This window comes from Manacus candei, unplaced genomic scaffold (genome assembly GCF_025592945.1).
Source record: "Manacus candei isolate 608988 ecotype Guabito, Panama unplaced genomic scaffold, ASM2559294v1 h1tg000010l, whole genome shotgun sequence".
Classification (NCBI taxonomy): Eukaryota; Metazoa; Chordata; class Aves; order Passeriformes; family Pipridae; genus Manacus; species Manacus candei.
The window spans coordinates 1,673,937-1,694,315 of record NW_026138058.1 but is presented as its reverse complement, the minus strand read 5'-3'; the positions used below and the strand labels follow the sequence as shown (position 1 = coordinate 1,694,315).

General features: G+C 40.2%; 1 protein-coding gene and 1 long non-coding RNA gene across 5 annotated transcripts; one reads left to right on the top strand and one right to left on the bottom strand.

Moving 5' to 3' along the window:
- Positions 1-3,558: 3,558 nt before the first annotated feature.
- Positions 3,559-14,320, bottom strand: LOC127466529 (uncharacterized). Of its 3 annotated transcripts, XR_007902768.1 has the most exons (5): positions 13,364-13,577; positions 11,315-11,378; positions 10,668-10,806; positions 9,994-10,052; positions 3,559-7,192 (listed from the first exon to the last, which is right to left on the bottom strand). It is a non-coding gene; the product is annotated as an uncharacterized LOC127466529 (long non-coding RNA). The 3 variants fall into 3 exon arrangements; XR_007902766.1 differs by lacking the exons at positions 11,315-11,378; positions 13,364-13,577 and adding an exon at positions 14,266-14,320; XR_007902767.1 differs by lacking the exon at positions 11,315-11,378 and having other exon boundaries at positions 13,401-13,818.
- On the top strand, positions 13,855-18,889 carry PRXL2C (peroxiredoxin like 2C). Of its 2 annotated transcripts, none has more exons than XM_051777397.1 (6): positions 13,855-14,211; positions 14,655-14,723; positions 16,255-16,308; positions 16,877-16,982; positions 17,184-17,342; positions 18,211-18,889. In XM_051777397.1, the coding sequence occupies exons 1-6, from the start codon at positions 14,029-14,031 to the stop codon at positions 18,336-18,338; spliced, it is 699 nt and encodes a 232-aa protein (XP_051633357.1). In that variant the 5' UTR covers positions 13,855-14,028; the 3' UTR covers positions 18,339-18,889. The 2 variants fall into 2 exon arrangements, with proteins under 2 accessions (XP_051633357.1, XP_051633358.1); XM_051777398.1 differs by having other exon boundaries at positions 13,955-14,211; positions 17,211-17,342.
- Positions 18,890-20,379: the final 1,490 nt, after the last annotated feature.

Here is a 20,379-nt window from a genome sequence, read left to right as displayed (position 1 = left end):
TGCTCTGCCTTTTTTACAAAGTGTGTACAGTGAATATTAAACAACCTCCTGAAGTTCACTCGCCCAGAATCAGCACTGAATCCCTATTATACACTGCACTATGTGGAATGCTAATGACTTTTTAAACTAATTCAGAGTGGATGTGTAAAGAGCTAGGGCAGTGACAGGGATGTAGTGTATTATAAGTGCAAATTGTGATGTACCTTTATATATATTCCTTTTCTTTCCTCTTTATTTCAAGCAGATTTTTTTTGTAAAAAAATTGGCTGTTTGTGACAGCCTTGGAGGACAGAAAATGAGGTTTTCACATCAAAATAGTTAATATACCCACAGTCTAATTTTGATTCAGGAAAAAGGAAAAGCTGCCATATACTAGAACTATGTCAAAGGCTGGGGAGATGGACTGAATCGTCAAGAAAATGGATAGGAAGTTTCATTAAAAGTGTGTTATATGGAAATTCCCTGTAAGCCACAATGCTTTGTAACCTCATACCTGCATTCTAAATATATTTGCATCAGATTTCAAAGAACTACAGCACCAAAGTATTAGGAAGCCTTAGCCAGGCAACAGCAAGCAAGTGATGTGACAGCCAGTTATTTATGTAACTAGGAAGATTGTATACACAAAGACATACAATACACATTAGCATATCTCACTTTTTCCTTCTATATTCTGAAAAATACCACAGCTAATACATCAATCAGCAGTAGAGTCTGAGGACTTCATTTTCTGCAGTTCACTACAGCTTCCACTTATTAACTTAAAAATGGGCTAGTGTCTTTTTTAATTGGTTTTTTTTGTGAGGTTTTTTGGAGGTTTGTTTTTTTTTTTTTCTCTGGAAGGGTTTCTTGTGGCTTGAAAGAACCAGCATTCAGATAATACTTGTCTCAGGCTGTGGCAAACCACAGTTAATAGGATCTACTTCATTCTGGTTTGGTGCCTCTCTTCTCTCAGAGGGGGTATTCCCCAAATCACCACTTCAGTAAATCCCAGTCTAAAATTAACTCATTATTGGATAAATATATCTCCTGAGGAATGCTGCCTTGAAGAGGCAGTCATAATCTAAATTTTTTTTGTTGTTGTTGCAGAGGGAACTTGCACAAAACTGAAATGAACTGTGAATTCTCTGACACATACACTGGTACAAAAACATGAGCACCTGACAACAACTGAGTATCCAGAAGAACCTACTTGGTTTCAAAGTAACTTCTGCTCTGCCTGAAGAAGCAGCAAGGACTTCCAAGAAGCTGCAATACTTTCCAAGAAAAATGCAAACTTGTTGCTGCTATGGCTTTGCAAGAGGCTCAGAAAGTGGAAGGGCTTGAGAGGGGCTGAATCTTGCTGAATGTATATGCAGTAAGGGAGGGGGGGAGGGAGGAAGAGCCAATTCTTTTAAACCCTTTAAAAAAAAGCAGGTTGCTACCTAGCTGTCCTTGATGTTTACTCAGTTTATAGCATCCTTTTCCCTGATTAAAACAACAGGGAGTTTGTTAATTTTTTTATCAAATGCATAACCTACTACTTTATCGCCCTGTATAAACAATTTTAAAACCAGAAAGCTTATTTTAAAGATTCATTCTTTCAAGCTGCAATTCTGGGAACAAATTCTGAGCACAGAAAGTCAAGAAAAACTCATGTTGCTTGCACACAACTCCTGCTAAATACATTCCAACAGGCCTTTATTTTACATCAGAATTGCATTTTAGCAAAACAATATATGCCCACCTCTGCCTGGGTTAAAGGCCCTAAGGTGGTCTTTCATAAGAATGCCACCTAATGTCATCTCAACTTCATTTTTATTTTGCTCCAGTCCTTTACCTTTCAAGCAGAATTTCTTTCATCGATACCCAAAACAGTGTTCAATTCAGAAGTCAGATTAAGTGTTTTAAAATATCCCATCTAAGAGTAACCACAGGCACATTCTGTGGAACAGAACACCAGTATATTTTAAGCACAACGTATTTTGAAAAGGAATTCACAAACAGAAAATAAAAGAGCCCCAACACAAGCTAAAACTAAGCCTGACATGGAACAGACTTGTCCCTCTCCCCTACAGAAACAAGCCAGAAAACAAAACATAACAGCCAAGAAGAACAGCAAAGCAAATGCCAGAGTGATCATCATTTTGCTGGGATCAATTTTTTCTCAAATTTAAGGATTTCCAAGACCCAGATGATTTCAGATTTTAAAAAAAATCTGCATGATCAGCATTCAGGAAAAATAATTTCCACTTTCCTTTTAATTTTTAATGTCTAATTAATAATTAATATGAGCACAATTATGTTTATTTCTGCTTCACGTAAGGAAGGCATCACCACAGTTCCTACACATTTTCAAATCTTTAAGTCATTCAATGAACACTTCACAGTGGACCCTGATCTCTTTATGTCTTTGGTGGACACTTAAGCCAAGTATGTGCAAATTCTCATTTTCTTGCTGGTTTCTTTCATTCCTGGACTTTCTATTAATATAATTCTGTCAGCAGTAACACACACACACACAAAAAAATAATTCCTAGCAGGCAAGCACTGCAAATTGCAGTATAAACCTCCTTCAAGAACCTTCCTCATCTGTCCAGAGCTGTTTAACCATGTGGCTCTTCAGAGCATAGCTTTCTCATCAAGCTCTAAATGGAAAAAAAAAAAAAAAAGGATTAAGGACTCTTGAATGGATACTAGAAGTCAAATAAGAAACTGTGGAGGATCATGGAAACTATAGCAACCTTCTGGTAGTGTATCTGTTTATAAAAAGAAAATAAACTGCAGCATTTACACCAGATAAAGCTGGTGCCTACCACCAGCTTCAGATATGAATCATTACAGCAGCTTTGCTCAGGTGATCATAGGGAAGGTTTATTGTCAGTAGTTTCTTGTGATAAAGAAAAACAGTTCTTGTCTAGTAAGACAGACATGAAAAAAACATTTCCTCGGTCTTCATATTAACTCAGAGCTTTGCAAGACTCATCTTTGATAATTGAAGGCACTTCTTTTCTTCAAAAAAAGTCAGTGTCATGAACAAATCATTATCACATATAATTTCTGAATAGTCTCACTTCCAATTCCATTTATCTTAATTTTTTTCTTCTCTGTTTTCAAGTGTTATGTCCAGTGGACATTCTAACACCCTTGAGGAGGAGCCATTTTCAAAGAGACATTTCTACTAACAAACAAGTAGTGCAATTGATTTCCATTTCAGTGTTAAGTATTTAATAGTTATCAAGTAAAAAGGCACAACCACAGAATAAGCAAACCAAAAGGCAGCCAAACAGATTTTGCTATTTAGGCAGACCCTGAACTACCCTGGGATGTCTTGGGAGCCCACTCAATAGAAGCTTGTCTTGCAGGGGCACAGCATGCTCTGCCAAGAGACTGCACACAGCTGGTTTGGGGCACAAATGTGGGGTTTTGGGTAGCCAGGGGCTGCAGGGGTGCCCTGAGGGGAGGAATCCATGAGCAGCCACAGCCACCCCAGCTGGCTCTGCAACCAGTGTGCATCCCATGTGTGTGCTGGTTTAAAGGTAAACCAGCAGGGGAAATGAACCCAACTCAAAAGAGAGATTATAAGTCAGAATAACAATTTAATAAAATAATACAATAAGTACAATTATACAGACAAACAATTGGTTTTAACCCACAAAACCCAAATGTATAACCCAGCACCCTGGGGCATGAACAGAGTGGTGTTCTTTGGGTTTACTGAGTCCAAAGTAAAGGGAGAGGGGAAAATCTGTTGGTGAGAGTGCTGGTGCAGTCTGGTCAAGAGTGGTGGTTGCAGTCTGGTTGAGAGTGGTGGTCACAGTCCTTCTCTGGATCCCATGAGTGGTTAAAAAAATCCCAAGACTCCAAGATTATATATCCTCTGATTCAGGCAGGAATGCCCAGTGCCTCCCTCAGGGCGGGGAGTTCCACAATGGGTATGAGGACAGGAACACCCTCTTATCTCACAGTTCCACAACGGGTGTGAGGACAGGAGCACCCTCCTGTCTCCCAGGCCCCCTTACACCAGTTTATAGCCTGAGGAGTCAGGCTCTATGGGTAGAGGGTGTAAATGGTTCATTGATAACAGTTTCTGGGCAATGGCATGGAAGGCTCTAGAATACACAGTTTTGGGTTACACCCATCCAGTGGTGAACTGGTCCCAGCTGTTCTAACTAGGACAATGTCACACACCAAAACCTCCAGCAACCACATGGTGCCTCTGCTCAGACATGTCTGAAAAAGAGTGGCAGCTGCTGAGAGAGGAGGACAGAGACACGTGGACGGGGACACTGCTGGGGGCACAGAGGAACATGTGCTGCTCATGGATGCTCCGTGCCAGAGGGAGTGCAGCCCACAGCCAGGATGTCCTGAAGGGACTGTGACTCACCAGTGGCACACACTAGGATAGGGACACCCCTGGAGAGCCACAGGCCACAGATGATCATCATCAGCACAGGGACATTTCCAAAGGGACTGAGAGAGAATATGTACCAGGGCAAGAACTTCCCCAGAGGGACTGTTACCTGTACATAAACAGAACTGGAGGAGAGGAAAACAGAAAGAAAAGACTGGCAGAAGAAAAAACCACACTAGGTGTACCCAGTCCCTCAAATTGTGGCTGCTTTGCTCACAGCTGGTCCCTGAGTGCAGTCCCACCAGCTCAGGATGCTCTTACAAGAGAGCACGTGAGAGGTACATGAAAGGTGAACCCCACACCAGCTCTTTCTGCACTCTCAAAGATGATGGTTTCATTTCAGTCCTGGAATTAAGAGTTTCACAAATATTTGTTTCCTCTAAGTGCTGTTGTATACATCAGTCTCCTGATATATATTATATATAAATAAAATATATACATAATATATATGTGTACATATATATATCATCATCACCATGGCCAGTCTTCGCGAACAAAGATCTGGGAAAGGTCTTTACCCAGAATCATGACAAGCGGGCTGGAGATACAGAGCTTTGCAAACGCAGGTAAGGCCTTCAAGCCTGTGCAGTGGATTTTTTAGGTGAGACCCAGTGTGTGCTGAACTGAACCCACCCTTTAATCCTGAGGTTCATCTGCCGGGGCCGAGCGAGCTTGGACAGTGGCAGCGAGATCCTCAGGATGTAGGTTTGATTAGAGTGACCTTCTCTGAGATGGATGGCCTTACAGGGCTGATGAGTTCCATCTGCCCAGGTTTGGAGTTGTCCTTCTCGTCTGTGTGTTATGTATATATAATATATATGTATTCATATATATGTATATATATGTATACATATATATATAATACATATATAATGTTTTTTCTCCTGAAAGACTATTGAATCTGTAAGTTTATGAAGTGTGAGTCATACAAAACACATGCTGTATGATTTCTTCTCTTTAAGGTAACAAGTAACTGTTGAATAGCACTTGTTTCTAGTTAGATAGCAGGCATTAACACTAGTTACTACTCCATAAGTAGTATTCGTACCCCTAAGATGGTACTAAATAATATGCCAGCATGGTGTCAGGTTGAATTACTGGCTGCATTGTCTTTAAGAGACCATATTAAACCTATATTTGAAGTATTTATGGTCCTCAGAGATCTTCACTGCACCGTGAACAAGGTTACCCCTGGAGTTCTGACTAAATCACATTTTCGCAGCTGCAAAAAAACCCAACAAACTACCACATTTTGCCAACCTAAATTTTCCAATGCATTTTTGTTCAAAATACTCTACACTCCCCTGCCTCTCATTGGAACTGCTGTGTAGCACCTGCAGACACTTTTAGAAGCCCACTTGTCAAGAGGTGCTCAGCAAGGTCACGCCACAGCCTCAATGGGAAATGAGCTTTTATTTCACTCAGGCTTGGGAAAAGTGCTCCAACCACATTCCCCCCTAGAAGTACAAGTCAAGCACTGCTACTTTGAACTGGGACAGGCTAGACACAGCAGCATTTACAGAAAATATTAAAAAGATGTGGCCAGTGGTAACTTCAGTGTTGCCAGTTTTAAGTAAAGGTAGTTTTAGACACAGGATCTTTCAGAAGTTGTCACATGTAGAGCTCTTTTTAAGCTGAATTGGAATTTTTTACAAACATGATCATTATTTTCCAGTTTCTGTCTGTTACAGAAGCAGAACTAGTAACTTTGTAGTGAAAGCTTATGATTTCAGGTTGACACATCACTGAAATAGTCAAGAGAACTAATAACAGAGGCTTCTGCACTCATAATATTTTCCCAGTCCCTCCATCTTTTACAAGCCTCTCAGTACACTTGTGACATGCTTGCTTAGGAGAGCACCATTCAGATCCCACAAATGCTTCAAAAATGCAGAAGAATGCCCAAAGAAAAGGATAGAACATCCCAGAAAATGGAATTTTTATACCGACAGCAGATAGCTCTTCCACTTTATGTGGGACAACTCTTTCTAGGGCTCTAAGTCTTTAGAGCCTGAAGAAGGTATGACCTCTTCTTTGGATTACAATACTTAAATTTGTGTGGAAAAAACTGCAGACAGACTATGTCACCCTCTCTGTGCAAAGACTGGTCTATCCATCACTTGGCACAGCAACCCAGCTGTTGACTCCCCCTTCTTAATGCTTTTTTTCTGGAACTGGAATCCAGTAAATAACTTACTTTGCAAGATTGCCATCAACTTTCATCAAAGAAAACAGAACCCTTAGTTAAACTTCAAATGAAATAGAAAGTCGCTTATCTAAGCAACATCAGAGATAAAAACAGACTTCAGATATTTTTGTTACATGAAATTCCCCTAGAAAACTAAAATAGTGTCCCACTGAAACTTCTCTCAGCTTGTCCACAATATGAGGTATAGATATCTTGAACACCCTCATGTTTGTACATGTCTTTTCCTGCAGAATCATCTCTTATTCTGATTAAGTCTCATTATTTGAAAGTTATTTGAGATAAGCAGAGCACAAATAAGCACAACCACGAGTGGAGTTATTTAATAATAGCTACAGAAATTAAATTTACATCTGCTTTAATCAGAATTACCTTTCAAGTGTGAACAAGCTCCTTATTACATTGTTAGAAACAGAGGCTGAATTACAATGATCTGTTTAGAATACAGCTGCACAGATATACAAGGAAAAATAACTAAAATGTATTATTTTCAAAAGTACCTTATTAAAGCTTTTGGGTAAAAGTCACTGCCATAATGACATAGGGGACAGGCCACAGAAGAAGCATTTCAAAGCAGCTCCACACCCCCCTACCTGTGTGAAAAATGTATTATAAAGAAAAAGAATAATTACACACACAACCCCAAGTGGACCATACTTCATGAAGAAGTCATTTTTAGAGTAGAATCAATATGTCTATAGATTAAGACAATAAAATATGATTATGTGAATTTGTTCAAATAAGTAGATACACACAAACATAACCCCTGTCTTAGCATTTAGCAGTCTTCTAAGCAGTAGGAAGGAATAAAAATGCTTCCATTCTGATTACTTTTTTTTGTCTTAACGTCCTTTTAATGCAAGAAGAGCAACAACAGCTATAACTACTCAGAAGGAGACACACAAATTACATTAGCAAGAAGTGATTCCTGCTGGCATGGCAGTTCCAGAAGCTGCTGTATTGATCCCTTTTGGACTGTCAGCCAGATTTCTTCTCTCTTCTGATATTTTCGAACAACAACTATTGCTTCTTGAAATTATTTTCCTTTGCAGAATTAATGATAGCAGCAGCATAGAAACACATATGTTTTACAAATTGATTGTTACTGCACTTAGCTAACTCATTTGTGTGATCAGACTGGTATGGAAATCACTGGGGTTCTATGTTAGGACCTTGGAAACCATAACAGGGCCACAGCTTGAACGCTGAAGTGCCTAATGAGAATTTTTAAACAGTGGCTGTTGATCACTCCCTGAAGAGAGCAAGAGAACAAGTCAATTCAGTTTGAAAAAAAAAATCTGACTCATGGACTGTGCAGAAATGGAGCAGAAGCTGTGTTTGGCAAACTCTTGATGCATAAAAATCAACAGCAAGGAAACTAAGTTAAAATTGTTACAAACATTTTATAGAGGAGCAATGAGGAAAATGAAAAAAATAAAGAAATGGAATTTAAGGGAATGTAATCAGTCACTTCTCATTCCTTTTCCATTATTTTATTTTTTTTAAAATTTATTTTGTGTATATTTTATCCTTCAGCTTTTATGTGTGAAATCTGCTGCTGTGGACAGAAGGACATTGCACATCCTCACTTACAACGTGAAAGATGATGGTGTAAAGAAACAATAGTGCATAAATTTGCAAATAAAGATAACACTCCTCTTACATTTATAGACGTGTCAGTTAAAGAACTTGTGTTTTAGATGATACATTAATATATTTTAATTTATGGTTGACTATAACTAAAGTATATTTAATGTATTTATATTCCCCCTTTTATTCTGTTCTTCACTTTTGCTGATAGTTTTGTGCATAAAGAAACGACTGAAATAGAATCGTATGTATAAAGATTACTGAAAATAACAATTGAAATATAAGGAAAGAATAAATAGTTTCATTAAGAAGAAAAAATATTCTGAAGCAGATTGAGATCTTTGTTGAAGCAAATAACATAACTATGATGCAAACAGCAGAAGGAAAAACAGCTTTCTTGTTTAAGATACAAAAGGGGCCATATTTTTGAGCCTTAAGCCAATGATCATCTCTCAGAGCACCAAGTGCAGGATTTGTGCCAACATCTACATGAACTCCAGATCCAAAAGGCTTTCAGGGCTGGGCCTTCCACCTCAGCTCTGGCATGAATTCCACTGGCTGTAGTAGAAGTTTTCATTGTTAACAAACCAAACACATTATTTCCGCTGGAGAGGATTTTAAAGGCCCTCATAGGAGAGCCAGTTGGAAAGCTGTAATCTCTGAAGTTCCTGGCAGAGAGTTCACATGGTGGCCACCAGACACTTTATCTTTAGACTCCTTTTTCTTATTTAAATAATTTCTTAAGGAAGTCTTCACTAAGTGAAAACCGTGGCTTGCTTCATCAGAGTTTGGCACATGCACCATCTCGGTCAGCCATACAATATCAGGAGATAATTGGGCAACACTTATTGTGGCAGGAAGAATATTCACCACCTCAACTTCTCAGCCATTTTGAAAGACAGAAGGGTGGACATGGACCATGGATTTGTAGTCCTCAGGACACAAGTGGTCAGGCAAGCTGGTGAAAAAATCAAATCTACCTCTTTTTGAGGAAAGGCCTGGGTTCCTAATGGATGCCTCTAGCAAAGAGGCTCAAGAGATGCCTGATGTTACTGATGCTACTCTTAATTATACACCAGGAAATAAAAGAAATCTGTTTCAAATGTGTGCTAAAATCAACTCAAAGCTATTAGTCTCCAGCAAAAATATTATACCATCTACAGGTCTCAAGAAGGGAATCCTTAATTGTAGTTAAATGTCAGTGCTGCCATACATAAAAGAGCCATTTGAACTGAATCCATTGCAAAGTACACATCCAGCTCTCTACGAACACAGAAAATAGAAATAGTAGCTGGGAACTACTCTACTTTACTCTACTCTACTTACTGACTACTCTATTTTACTACACTTTCTCACAATATGTTTTTCCTGCACAGGTAAAACCCAGCAGAATACTGAAGGGAGAGAAGAGGAAGGAAGTAAAAAAAGGAATACTATCTAAAGATTTCAAGAAAGTTTTTTGTTTACCTTGCAAGACACCAGGGCAAGAATCTTAAATAACAAGGTTTAATTTGGCATGAACCACTCATGAGATCACCTCTGCTTTTCTTCACATTCTTCATTTCTTAATCCTCTGATCTGGTTTACACTAATGATAATTAGCTTTACTTTCTAAGAGCCTTATCGCTAACAAGATACAAGACAATTCTGTTTGGACTGTCTGGATTGCAGCATATCTTTGATTTGCTTTCTGACCGTGTCTCATCTATTTAAGTAGTAATTTGCTTCCTCCTCGTTCTTTTTAAGAAAGATTCAAACTAGTGGCACTCAGAGCAAATAAGCAGCATCTTCACATATAACTTACTATCGTGGACATGGAGATGGTCACCTCTGTTTTCCATTTGAAGCACACAGAGTAGGTACCTGCAAAACAGAAATAGATTAAATACAGAGAGTTCTTACTAAATTAGTTCTCTTTATGCCCACTAAAATGTGGGCATTTCAATTAACATTGTTATTTTGTTGTGGAGTAAGTTTGTAACTACTGCTCTCTGTGTAGGGTTGGAATTACAAAACTAAAATATGTCAAACAGAATGGGAGAAATATTTTTTCTCCATATGTCATTATAATCACTAAACTATTAGGGTAGATTTTTAATTATATTTCCATTATCTGTGCTGTGAAACAAAAGTTAAACAATATGCAACACATACTGATACTCAGATACGGCAGCCAGACTTATGAAGATCTCAGTCTGGTAAATAATCTCGAATAATTTTTAAAGGGAGTGAAAAAGCAAAACTTAGGCAAGTTTTGAAATGGTAATATCTCCTCCCTCAGGGAAAAACAAATGAACAAACAAAACCCACAAAACCACCAATAAAGCAAACCAACCAAACAAAACCCACAAAATAACAATGAAACAAAAACAAAGTCTCAAACCAAACTAAAAAACATACACATACCAAAAAAAAAAAAAAAAAAAAAAAAAAAGCAAAAGTGAAGAGAAACATCATCAGGAGACAGAGAACACACACCAGGTAGCAAAAATGGAGATGAACCCAGCATTTGCAAAATCACTTTCAAGGCTGCAAATTATTTCCCTTGCTGGTCAGAAGAATCACTCTCATGTTGCTATGATGAAACACAGCATAAGAAATCCAGGATATTGTGACTCTAAGGAAAAAATGAAAGGGAGACATAAAGGAAAAAAGCTCTTATGGAATCATGGAATGGTTTGTGTTGAAGGGACCTTAAAGATCATCTTGTCCCAAACCTCCTGCCATGGGCAGAGAGACCTTTCACTAGCCCAGGTTGCTCAGAGCCCATCCAACCTGGCCTTGGACACTGTCAGGGACAGGGAGTCCACAACTTCTCTCACTGCCCTCACAGAGAACAATCCATCTTATCTACAGGACAGTACACATTTTTACTCCTTATTAGTTAAGGTTTGAGGGTTTTTTAAGTTTGAAAACTACTCATTATTAGCTAGCACTTAGCAGGATGTTTTTACCCTGGAATTGCAAACACTAATTTATTTTCAGCTGATAAGTAATAACCACGTTATCTCTAGCAAAACAATACTTAGATAAACAAGAACAACAAATACCCTTGTGCTAAATAAACAGTATATTGTGCAGTAAATTGATAATAACGTGTTGCTTTACAAATAAACACCACATACTTTAGACAGCGTTTATGGTTTTGACACAGGTCACACCTCTGTTGTCAGATACTTTGTTCACCTGCTGTAAATAAATGAATTAAGGTTGCATAATTACAGCTGGTATTTTGTTTCACTAGTCAATACAGAACAAATAAATTAACAGACATCCTCACGTAATTATTGCTTTCCCTCTCGAAATGGTAGGAATTTGAATTTCTTACTCACAGCACAAAGTAACCCAACTCTTGATTAATTAAATATTAACTAAGTTTCTCTCTTCCACTGTAAATTGCACTGCCGTGAAGAGAGTGCCTTCCATCTTGAATCACGATTAATAATGCAAATGCACTAATTGATTCTCCTTAAGATAATGAAAAATGCATCACGCTGACAAGTGTGTTTTTTAAGTTAACCACATTTTTATATTTGTGAGCAACAAAGAAAAAAGGGGAAAGATGAGGAAGCTTGCCTATTCACAGCACACACTGAAGAATTATGTGGGTTTAGTAGCCTTCACTCTTAGTATATCAACAGATATAGATTCTTTCTTCCCAATAAGTTAGTGGAATTTATATCTATATTTTTGTTAAGTATATATTAATGAAAGGCTTTAAGCTTCAGCTTTCAAAGGGTGACTGCTAATTTTGAGTGTCTCCTCTTTCAGAGAACATGTCAGTGTACAACTGCCTTTGCCTCTATTCTTTCTCTGTAAAACCGGGGGTGGCAGCAGCACTTGTATTCCAGCAATACTTAAGAATCGCCATCAAAAGCCAGAAACATGCTGTTTGAAGGTTTTAGAGAATGCTTTGGCAGATATCCCAAGCAGAAAGTTGCTGTTCCTCAGTCATATACTGCTGAAACCAGGTGCTAAGGATATGCTGCTTCAGCCAGTTTAGGGAGGCTGAACAGAATAAATAAAGCAAGGTCTGCAGGCAGTCTCGACTGGCTTAGAAGGAAGGACTACCAGCTCTCCCAGAGAGGCAGGGCTCCTCAAGAGATTTCAGATCAAATGAAGAAAGAACAAGCTTTTTACATACTAGGCACAAGGTCAGCTACGTGCAGACTGACCCAGGGCAGTATTGGCTGAGTTTGTGACCCCACACTGCTCAGTCCTTTCCATCAGCAGTCTTGTTCCCATCTGTGCTCCCTCTTGGAAGCTGTGGCAGCAGATCCCCTCCAGTGGTGTGCCTGCCTCCCCTGCAGGCTCTGATTTCCAGCTGCAATGGCAAGGCCCCTGGTTCAAGCTCTGCTGATGGTCAAGTGCTGAGCTGTGCCCCTGAACCCTGCCTAAAGCTACCCAAAGGTTTTACTGCAGCTGTAACACAGTGAGGTCATGGCCTGGCCACTTCAGCTGGAAGATGAAGAGCAAAGCCTGTCAAAATTCGGCAGCTCTCTCTGCTTTGCTATGTCCTGCAGTAGTCAAGGGTAGGCAGCACATGCCCATCAGTACTGCTGAGGGGCCTGCAGAATGCTGCTGCACAACCCACAGTTTTCTTTATGGACTGCTTGTAGAAGAAATGTGTTGGGCAGTATAATACATAACTGTTAAGTGAACAAAGAAGCCTGATGAAAACAATAATGAGGAAGTAATACTGCCCAAATTTTTTCAGAATCGGAGAATCATATAGGTTGGAAAAGACCTTTAAAATCATTGGGTCCAACTGTATCTAGCAGAATGTTGAGTTTTACAATTTTCAGAACTTCTTTACTAATTTTTACTAATTTGAATTCAACATCTTTTAAATCAAAGTCTTTGTGAGGACATACTGAACTGCAAGACTCAACCTGCTCTCTCCTGGTAATATAAAAGCAGTGGGCTTAACCCACAGCATAGGGGATATAAGTTTGAATAACATTAACATACAGACACTGGGACAGTTTGCCAAGAAACTTTGGAGCTAATATAGTCGGAGAGTTTCCCAAAGCAGAATAACTTCTGGAGGTCCCCTCAGTCCTGTTCTCTCTGACGCGTCTTTTTCTCTGCCCCCTAAGAAAAGCGTTCTTGTCCTTATAAACTTTCAGCTAACACAATAATCCAAGAGACCACGATACCCTTAAACGACCTACTGTTCTTCTTATTTTAGGGAGAACAGGATGCACTCACACGGGCATTTGCACCGCTCAGCGTCCTCTGCTGCTCAACTGCCAAAGCACCGGGAAGTTCTACTTTTGCTTGAATAAGGAAACCGGGTCTGGTGTGTGTTTTGTGCGATACAGCAGCTCGAGAGCTCCTCGAAAAGTTTTCTCTCTCGCCTACAGCCCTCTGCAGTGTGAGCCCTGATTCGGGGCGGCACGGCCCCGTCCCCGCTGCCCGCGCACCATTCCGGGCGAGGCCCGTGTGAGTTTCCCGTGTCTTCCGGGCACAAGCCGCATGCTGGCAGCGGCAGAGAGGCGCGCAGCGGTTTCGGCCGCAGGTTTCTCGCTCTTTCCGTCCCAACTCCCTCTTTTCTCCTCGCCTGGAGCCGCTCCCAGGGACGGGGACAGGGACAGGGACGAGCCTCCACGCTCCCTCCCGGCCCCGTCGCTTCCTCTCCGTCTCGCACCCCTCCCTCCCGCGGCTTTCCGCGCCAGCTCCGCCTTCCCTTCCCTTCCCTTCCCTTCCCTTCCCTTCCCTTCCCTTCCCTTCCCTTCCCTTCCCTTCCCTTCCCTTCCCTTCCCTCCCCTCCCCTCCCCTCCCTGCCCTCCCCTCCCCTCCCTGCCCTCCCCTCCCCTCCCTCCCTCCCTCCCGTGCCATGGCGGGGCCGCGGGCTCTGCCGGTCACGCAGCAGGTCGGGCGGGCGCGGGGCTGCGGGCGGGGGCAGCCGGCGGAGCTGCGGGACGAGGCTGCCCGCTGCCCGGTGCTGGACCGGGACGGCCGGAGCGTCCCCTTCCAGGCCCTGTACGGGGATCGGAAGGCGATCGTGGTGTTCGTGCGGGTGAGCGGGGGCCGGGCTGGAGGGGAGGGCTGGAGGGGAGCGGGGGGAACGCACCGAGCGGGTCAGCGCTGCTCCCGCGGTCCATCCGCGCCTTGGTGGTAAAGTGATAACACTGTTTACCAGAAAGGAAACACTTCTTCAGCCGCGCTTTTAAGGAAACAAGTATCGCGTTCCCCTGATTTCCCAGCTGTTGAGCCAGCTATCGCATTGCTGCGATATCTAGAGATAAAAATATTAGCAAGGCCGCGGGCCCAGCGTCCTTGTTCGTGCTTGGATTAAACCAGTATCCTAATCCAAATGTGGTGACTTCAAAGAACTGGAATCTTTCTCATTCCTGGTTCCTGTTCACCTCCAAAGTGTCGTGTGCCCCAAATCAGTAATCTGCTGCTTCGTTGCTATGCAATTACATCTGTTTCTGATACATCCAATTGGCTGTGTTGCAGAATTTTTTGTGTTACACCTGTAAGGAATATGTAGAAGATCTGGCAAAAGTTCCCAAGGCATTTTTACAAGTAAGTATTCTACCCTTAATATGTACGTGGGGTTGCTGCAACCAAGCTGATTTGTTATGTCCAGCTACAGGCTTGCATGAGGCTTCCAGGAATAAAAAAGTGGGTCAGAAGAAGCACTTTCACTGTTTGCTACAACAGCAATAAGGAATCTGCCTAGGAGACACAGGAAAGGATTTATGGCACTACATGCTCTGTTGCAGCAGCATTATTTCTCCCTGCCCTATTAGCTTGGTGCTCTTTTTACTGCTGTGTTAGAACAGCTAGACAACATTTGACAGGCATTCCTTCTGGTATTAGTAGTGCCCTGGACAGCTGTCTTCTCCTGACTACTAACTACTGCCCTTTCCATTATGCCAGCAGGGCTGACTGATGGTTGTGCGTGGAACAAGATCAGAAAATTGATCTGGATTAAAACCAGTATCTTTCCCTATGGTTATTTGTAAGCTACATCAGTGGTGTGACCTGTTCTCTGGGCAGCTGCACAAACAGGAATGACACAATGACAGAAAGGAGGAGTGGGCAGGGGTTGCTGTGGACAGGTATTTGCTGGGTAGTGGGAGACACCGGAGAAGACAATGATCTCCTGCTAAATGCGGAAGGTCAATCTGTCTCTTCCAGACTGATGACTGAAATTCTGTCATATTTTACTCCCAACAGCAGCACAGTCAGTGACAGAGACTCAGGTAATTGCTGACAGCAAGTTCATCTAAATCCATCTGAGATGGACTAGGAACTTGAGGATAAAAAGGGGAAATGTCTTTGGCAGCTTCTCTTCTCAGGACAGATATTTCTGAACTGTTCGACCAGTGTTACTTGAAGTGACATTTTCTTAATTTGACTCCTCAAATAAATGTAGATAGAGAATCAAAATCTGTCCATGCTTTTCTTAGTGTGAGTGTTTTGTTTTTAGGAGGGCTTCTTTTCATAACAACCAAAATGATTCTATATGGGAAAGGCAAGTATTACACACTAATGAAACTACCTTACATTTTATTAACTGTTTTTACTGGCATCTAAATGAACTCAAGTTTTGGCCTCTATTTTAGGCTCAGGCCTAATGTTGCACCTGCAAGAGACAGCAGTATGTGTGAATGCAAGTTATATCTATTAATGTGTATCTCTATATGTAAATCACAGATATTTGGGCACCAATACTTCTGTGCTGCTTCTTTAGAAGTAGGTGCAACTGCGTGGAAATTCTGAATTTCCAAAATTATAGCATGTTGCAATCAATTGCAATCAATCAGAAAGACAATGCTACCAATGCTACAGGAAACTCAAAGTTTACACATCTATAATTTACAGGTTCTCTTTGAAAATAATTTATTACTTAATAAATTAATGTTGCTTCTGACTGTGGGTGATAGCCAGGGTGAAGTCTCCAAACACGTAAGTGATTTTAATTTCCAATAATTTTAACTCAGTGCACTGTGATTATTAACTCAGGACGCCAGATTCTGCTAATGCTTCGAAGTCATGCAGAAACACTTGAGTTCCTCTTTACAACTTCAGTACCCTTGTTCTGTTCTAGGAAGCAAATGTGAGGCTTATAGTTATTGGGCAGTCATCTTATCACCACATCAAGGTAAATAAAATAGTCATTGAAGGTATCCTCTCTTGTGTCTTAATGGTCTGTATTGAGGGATTTGCTCTGAGTGAAAAGATGGTCTTTTGCAACTACAGAAAAAAAGGATGGTATTCATGAGGCAATTCTAATTTACATGAGTAAAGCAAATAACTAAAACTTTTAATTTAAAAACCACCAGGTTTTTAAGAAACATCTTTTTCTTTCTAAGAAACATCTTTTCTTGATTTCATCTTTTTCTTTCTAAGAAACATCTTTTCTTGATTTCATCTTTTTCTTTCTAAGAAACATCTTTTCTTGATTTTCTTGAAAAGATTTCATCTTTTCTTGTTTTTTTTTAAATAAAAACTGTTTTAATAAAGGCTGAAAAATTTTGGCCTTTAATTTAACATGACAAATACACAACTTCCAAACAAGAGGGGGGAGGGTGGAGTTGGCAGGGTATCAGTACTTTTTCTGTTGTCAGCAGACCCTAACCAGTTACTACCTTAACCTTAAAAATTTTTTTTGTGTGTGTTTGTGTGTGTGTGTGTGCATGTGTGTGTGTGTGTATGCATATATTTTGCAGCCCTTTTGCAGTTTAACTGGGTATACACATGAAATGTATGTAGATCCACAAAGGGAAATTTATAAAACGCTTGGCATGAAAAGAGGTGAAGGTAATAACATATCAGGTAAGAATAATTTTCTCACCTTATTTGGACTTACACAAACAAAACATGAATGCTCTGATAAAATAGTATGATTACAATGTAAATAGAAAGTGAGTTGCCCACTAGATTGTCTCTTGTGAAAATACTGGTAATCAGGAATCTCTAAACTATTCGTAGCAGCTGTTCAGTGCTCTTGTTCCTTACATACTTTTGTGTTTATAGATAACAATATTTGGTGGTTTTGTTTAGTGCGGAGCCCTCATGTGAAATCAAACACACTTCTGGGAAGCATCAGGAGTATATGGAGAGCAATGACTGGCCCGGCTTTTGATTTCCAAGGAGACCCTGCTCAGCAGGGAGGAGCTTTGATCATAGGCCCAGGTGAGCTGCTGTGTTTTGTGTCAGAGTTGCAGCTCTCTCCTTCAGCTGTCTGCTGCCAGCTCACCTGCTGTCCCTGTGGATTCAGAGGAGACAGCCTTGTGTGCAACTGTGTGATTTTTGTGGCATGAAGGAATCTGCAAAGTGTTATTGCCTAGTCCCAGCTCCCACAGAGGTGGCACAAAGCTCATTACAGTCCTGCAAAAATTGATTGGAGTGCTGATGGAACAACTGCCTCGAAATTTGGAGGGTTTTTTTGGCATCATGGCATTTACCTACAGTCTGTTTTCACGTTTTATTCGAGGCATCTGATGTTGTTTAGTAGAGGAGTAGTGCATGAAGGGGAGCTGCAACATGACAGTCATCACATTGGGAATAATTCCTTTCCAGAGAGGGTGCTCAGCCATTGGAATGGGCTGCCCAGGGAAGTGGTGGATTCTCCATCCCTGGAGGTGTTTAAGACAAGACTGGATGTGGCATCAGTGCCATGGGCTGGGAACCACAGTGGGGTTGGATCAAGGGTTGGACTTGATGATCTCAGAGGTCCCTTCCAACCCAGCTGATTCTATGATTCTTTGATTCTCTGATTCTCTGATTCTATGATTCTATGATTCTATGATTCTGTGATTAGGAAACATCATGCTACAGCAGATTTAAACTAGTTAGGTGCCTCAATGTTCCTTGCTTCTTTAACATAATTTAAAAAAAAGTTGTCATTGTTTAAAATACAGTATATTGTGCAATCTACAGATCTAGTACACATTTGTACAAGAACTAGTAGGAAGTCAGAATGCTGCTTTGATTTGCTTACATATTTGAATAAATAAATATTTTATTTAGTAATTTACATGTTATTCTCATTCCTTTCCAGGCAATGAAGTTCATTTTTTGCACCTCGATAAAAACAGGCTGGATCACGTTCCCATTAATACAATTTTGCAGCTGGCAGGAGTTAAAACAGTGAATTTCTCAAACAAACCCCAGATCATTGACATATGACACTGACATAATATATATTTTTTTTTAAACTTATGCTCTACAGGAACAATTCTCCAGTGAATTCCAACAAGCATTGGTAATGTTGTGTCTTTGTAGGACATCTGAAACCTTATCTAGAAAATCAGAGCACAGAATAAACTACCTGGCACTGAAGACAGACACAAAAGTGCTATTCCCATTGAGTACAAGATAATAAAAACTAAAACACAACTGAGGCTGATTGCAAAAAATCCTGGAGATTATTATTGTCTCATGAAACAATCTTGCTAATGTATTTTAAAAAATCATTGTTCCAGATGCGGTAAACTCAAAAATCTGATTTTGGTCAGGAAGAACATGCCTTCAGCAGATCAACACTGTCTTTCAATCCAATACTTCTCAGCACTGTTTTAAAGCTTCAAGCACCGTATGACAATCTTGCATTAAAATATACCCTGAAAAGTCACAGTGCTGAACACTGGGACTTAAGCTTATACCTACTTTTGCATCTGACACTGGCAGACATTATGAAATACATTTCATAATTTTAAATAAATATTTTAAATACATCATCCATTGTCTGCAATTCTTTTTGTCATACAAAAATGTAGGTCTGTAAGACCAGGAAGAAGTGTGTCTTAAACATACATCTGATCAGGTTTTGGAGTCAACTACGTGTTTTCCTAGGCAGATTTACAGCAGAATGTTCTTTCTCTGGATGTATGTACTTTCTCTCAGAGCAAGAGGTCTCGGAATAAATTCTCCTTATTTATTTGTGTCTTAGACAACTGAACTAAGGACAACAGCAGTTTGGGTTGCAGTTCTGTCAGATTTCATATTATCCATTTTTCTAGAAATGTTTATGTTCAAAGTCTATTGCTTTCATTAAAGTAGATGTGCCCTCTTTCATCCACCAGCCACTTCTTATTAGCAATTTGAAGACAAAAAACCGTCCAAGATTTATGGAGGAGCATATCCTCCTCTGCAGTTTCTGATCTTTGGCCTTCTGTAAAATGCTGCTATATAAACTTAACTGAAAATTCTCTCCCCTTTTAAGCTTTAATGCAATTTTAAAATGGTATTTTGTGAAGAGGTTTGTTCCTACATCCATTAAGGTCACCGGCAGGCCCAGAGCAGGCTCTGGAAAGAAAGCACGTGAAATTAAATGCAGAGTTCCTTGATGAATAAGAAAAAGCTTGCTTAAGAAACATACTGAGCAATGTAATTCTATTAAAGGTACTATACCTTAGCAAGTTATTAATTACATCCACATTTTGATACAATGTGTTTCTGAAGAGAAGGATAGATGAATACTCAGTTTCTTTGTAGTGCTTCCACTCTGCTTCATTCACTTGATAATCACAGCCAGGGACACTGACTCTAGTTCCACTTTGGTTTTGCAATCATTTCACTCTCTTGGGTGGTTTTGATTTTAAAGGAAGTTTTTGGCTAGCTGTTTTCCTGCTTGTTTTTAGTAAAATTAACATATGATGGTGATAGTTCTATTGCTGCTAATAAATACATTTAACAATACTAGCTATAGCTAAAGGAACGGTGAACTATTAAAAGGGCATGGAACGAAGTTGTAGTTTGACAGCTCTGTAAGTTGAAGTCATCCACCCTCACCATTTCAACTGTGACAGGAACCACATCACAGCCTCTGTATTATCCCAGCAAAATCACTTCTTCAGAAAGACTCACAAAGTGCAGACAAATGAGAAGAGGCAAGAAGACAGAGAGGAGGATTCGATAGAAAACAATCACGATATATATAGCCCCTGCATTTTGCATGTCTGGCCACAGCTTCACTAAGTTCACTGCAAGACAATGACTCCCATGTGCATAATGAATTGGAACAATGATGGTGACATGAATTGGTTTTCGAAGTGTCAGTAGAATTTTAGGTCTCTGGTGTTATTTAGCAAGAATATTTTAAGAAACGTAAGGCACTGGAAGGTGGAAGCCAATAGGTGATAAACACTGATCACACACTCAGCAGAACACTTCAGCAAGGGCTTTCTTCCACCAAGGCCAATTAGAGGGAGGAGGGAAGGGAGCAGTT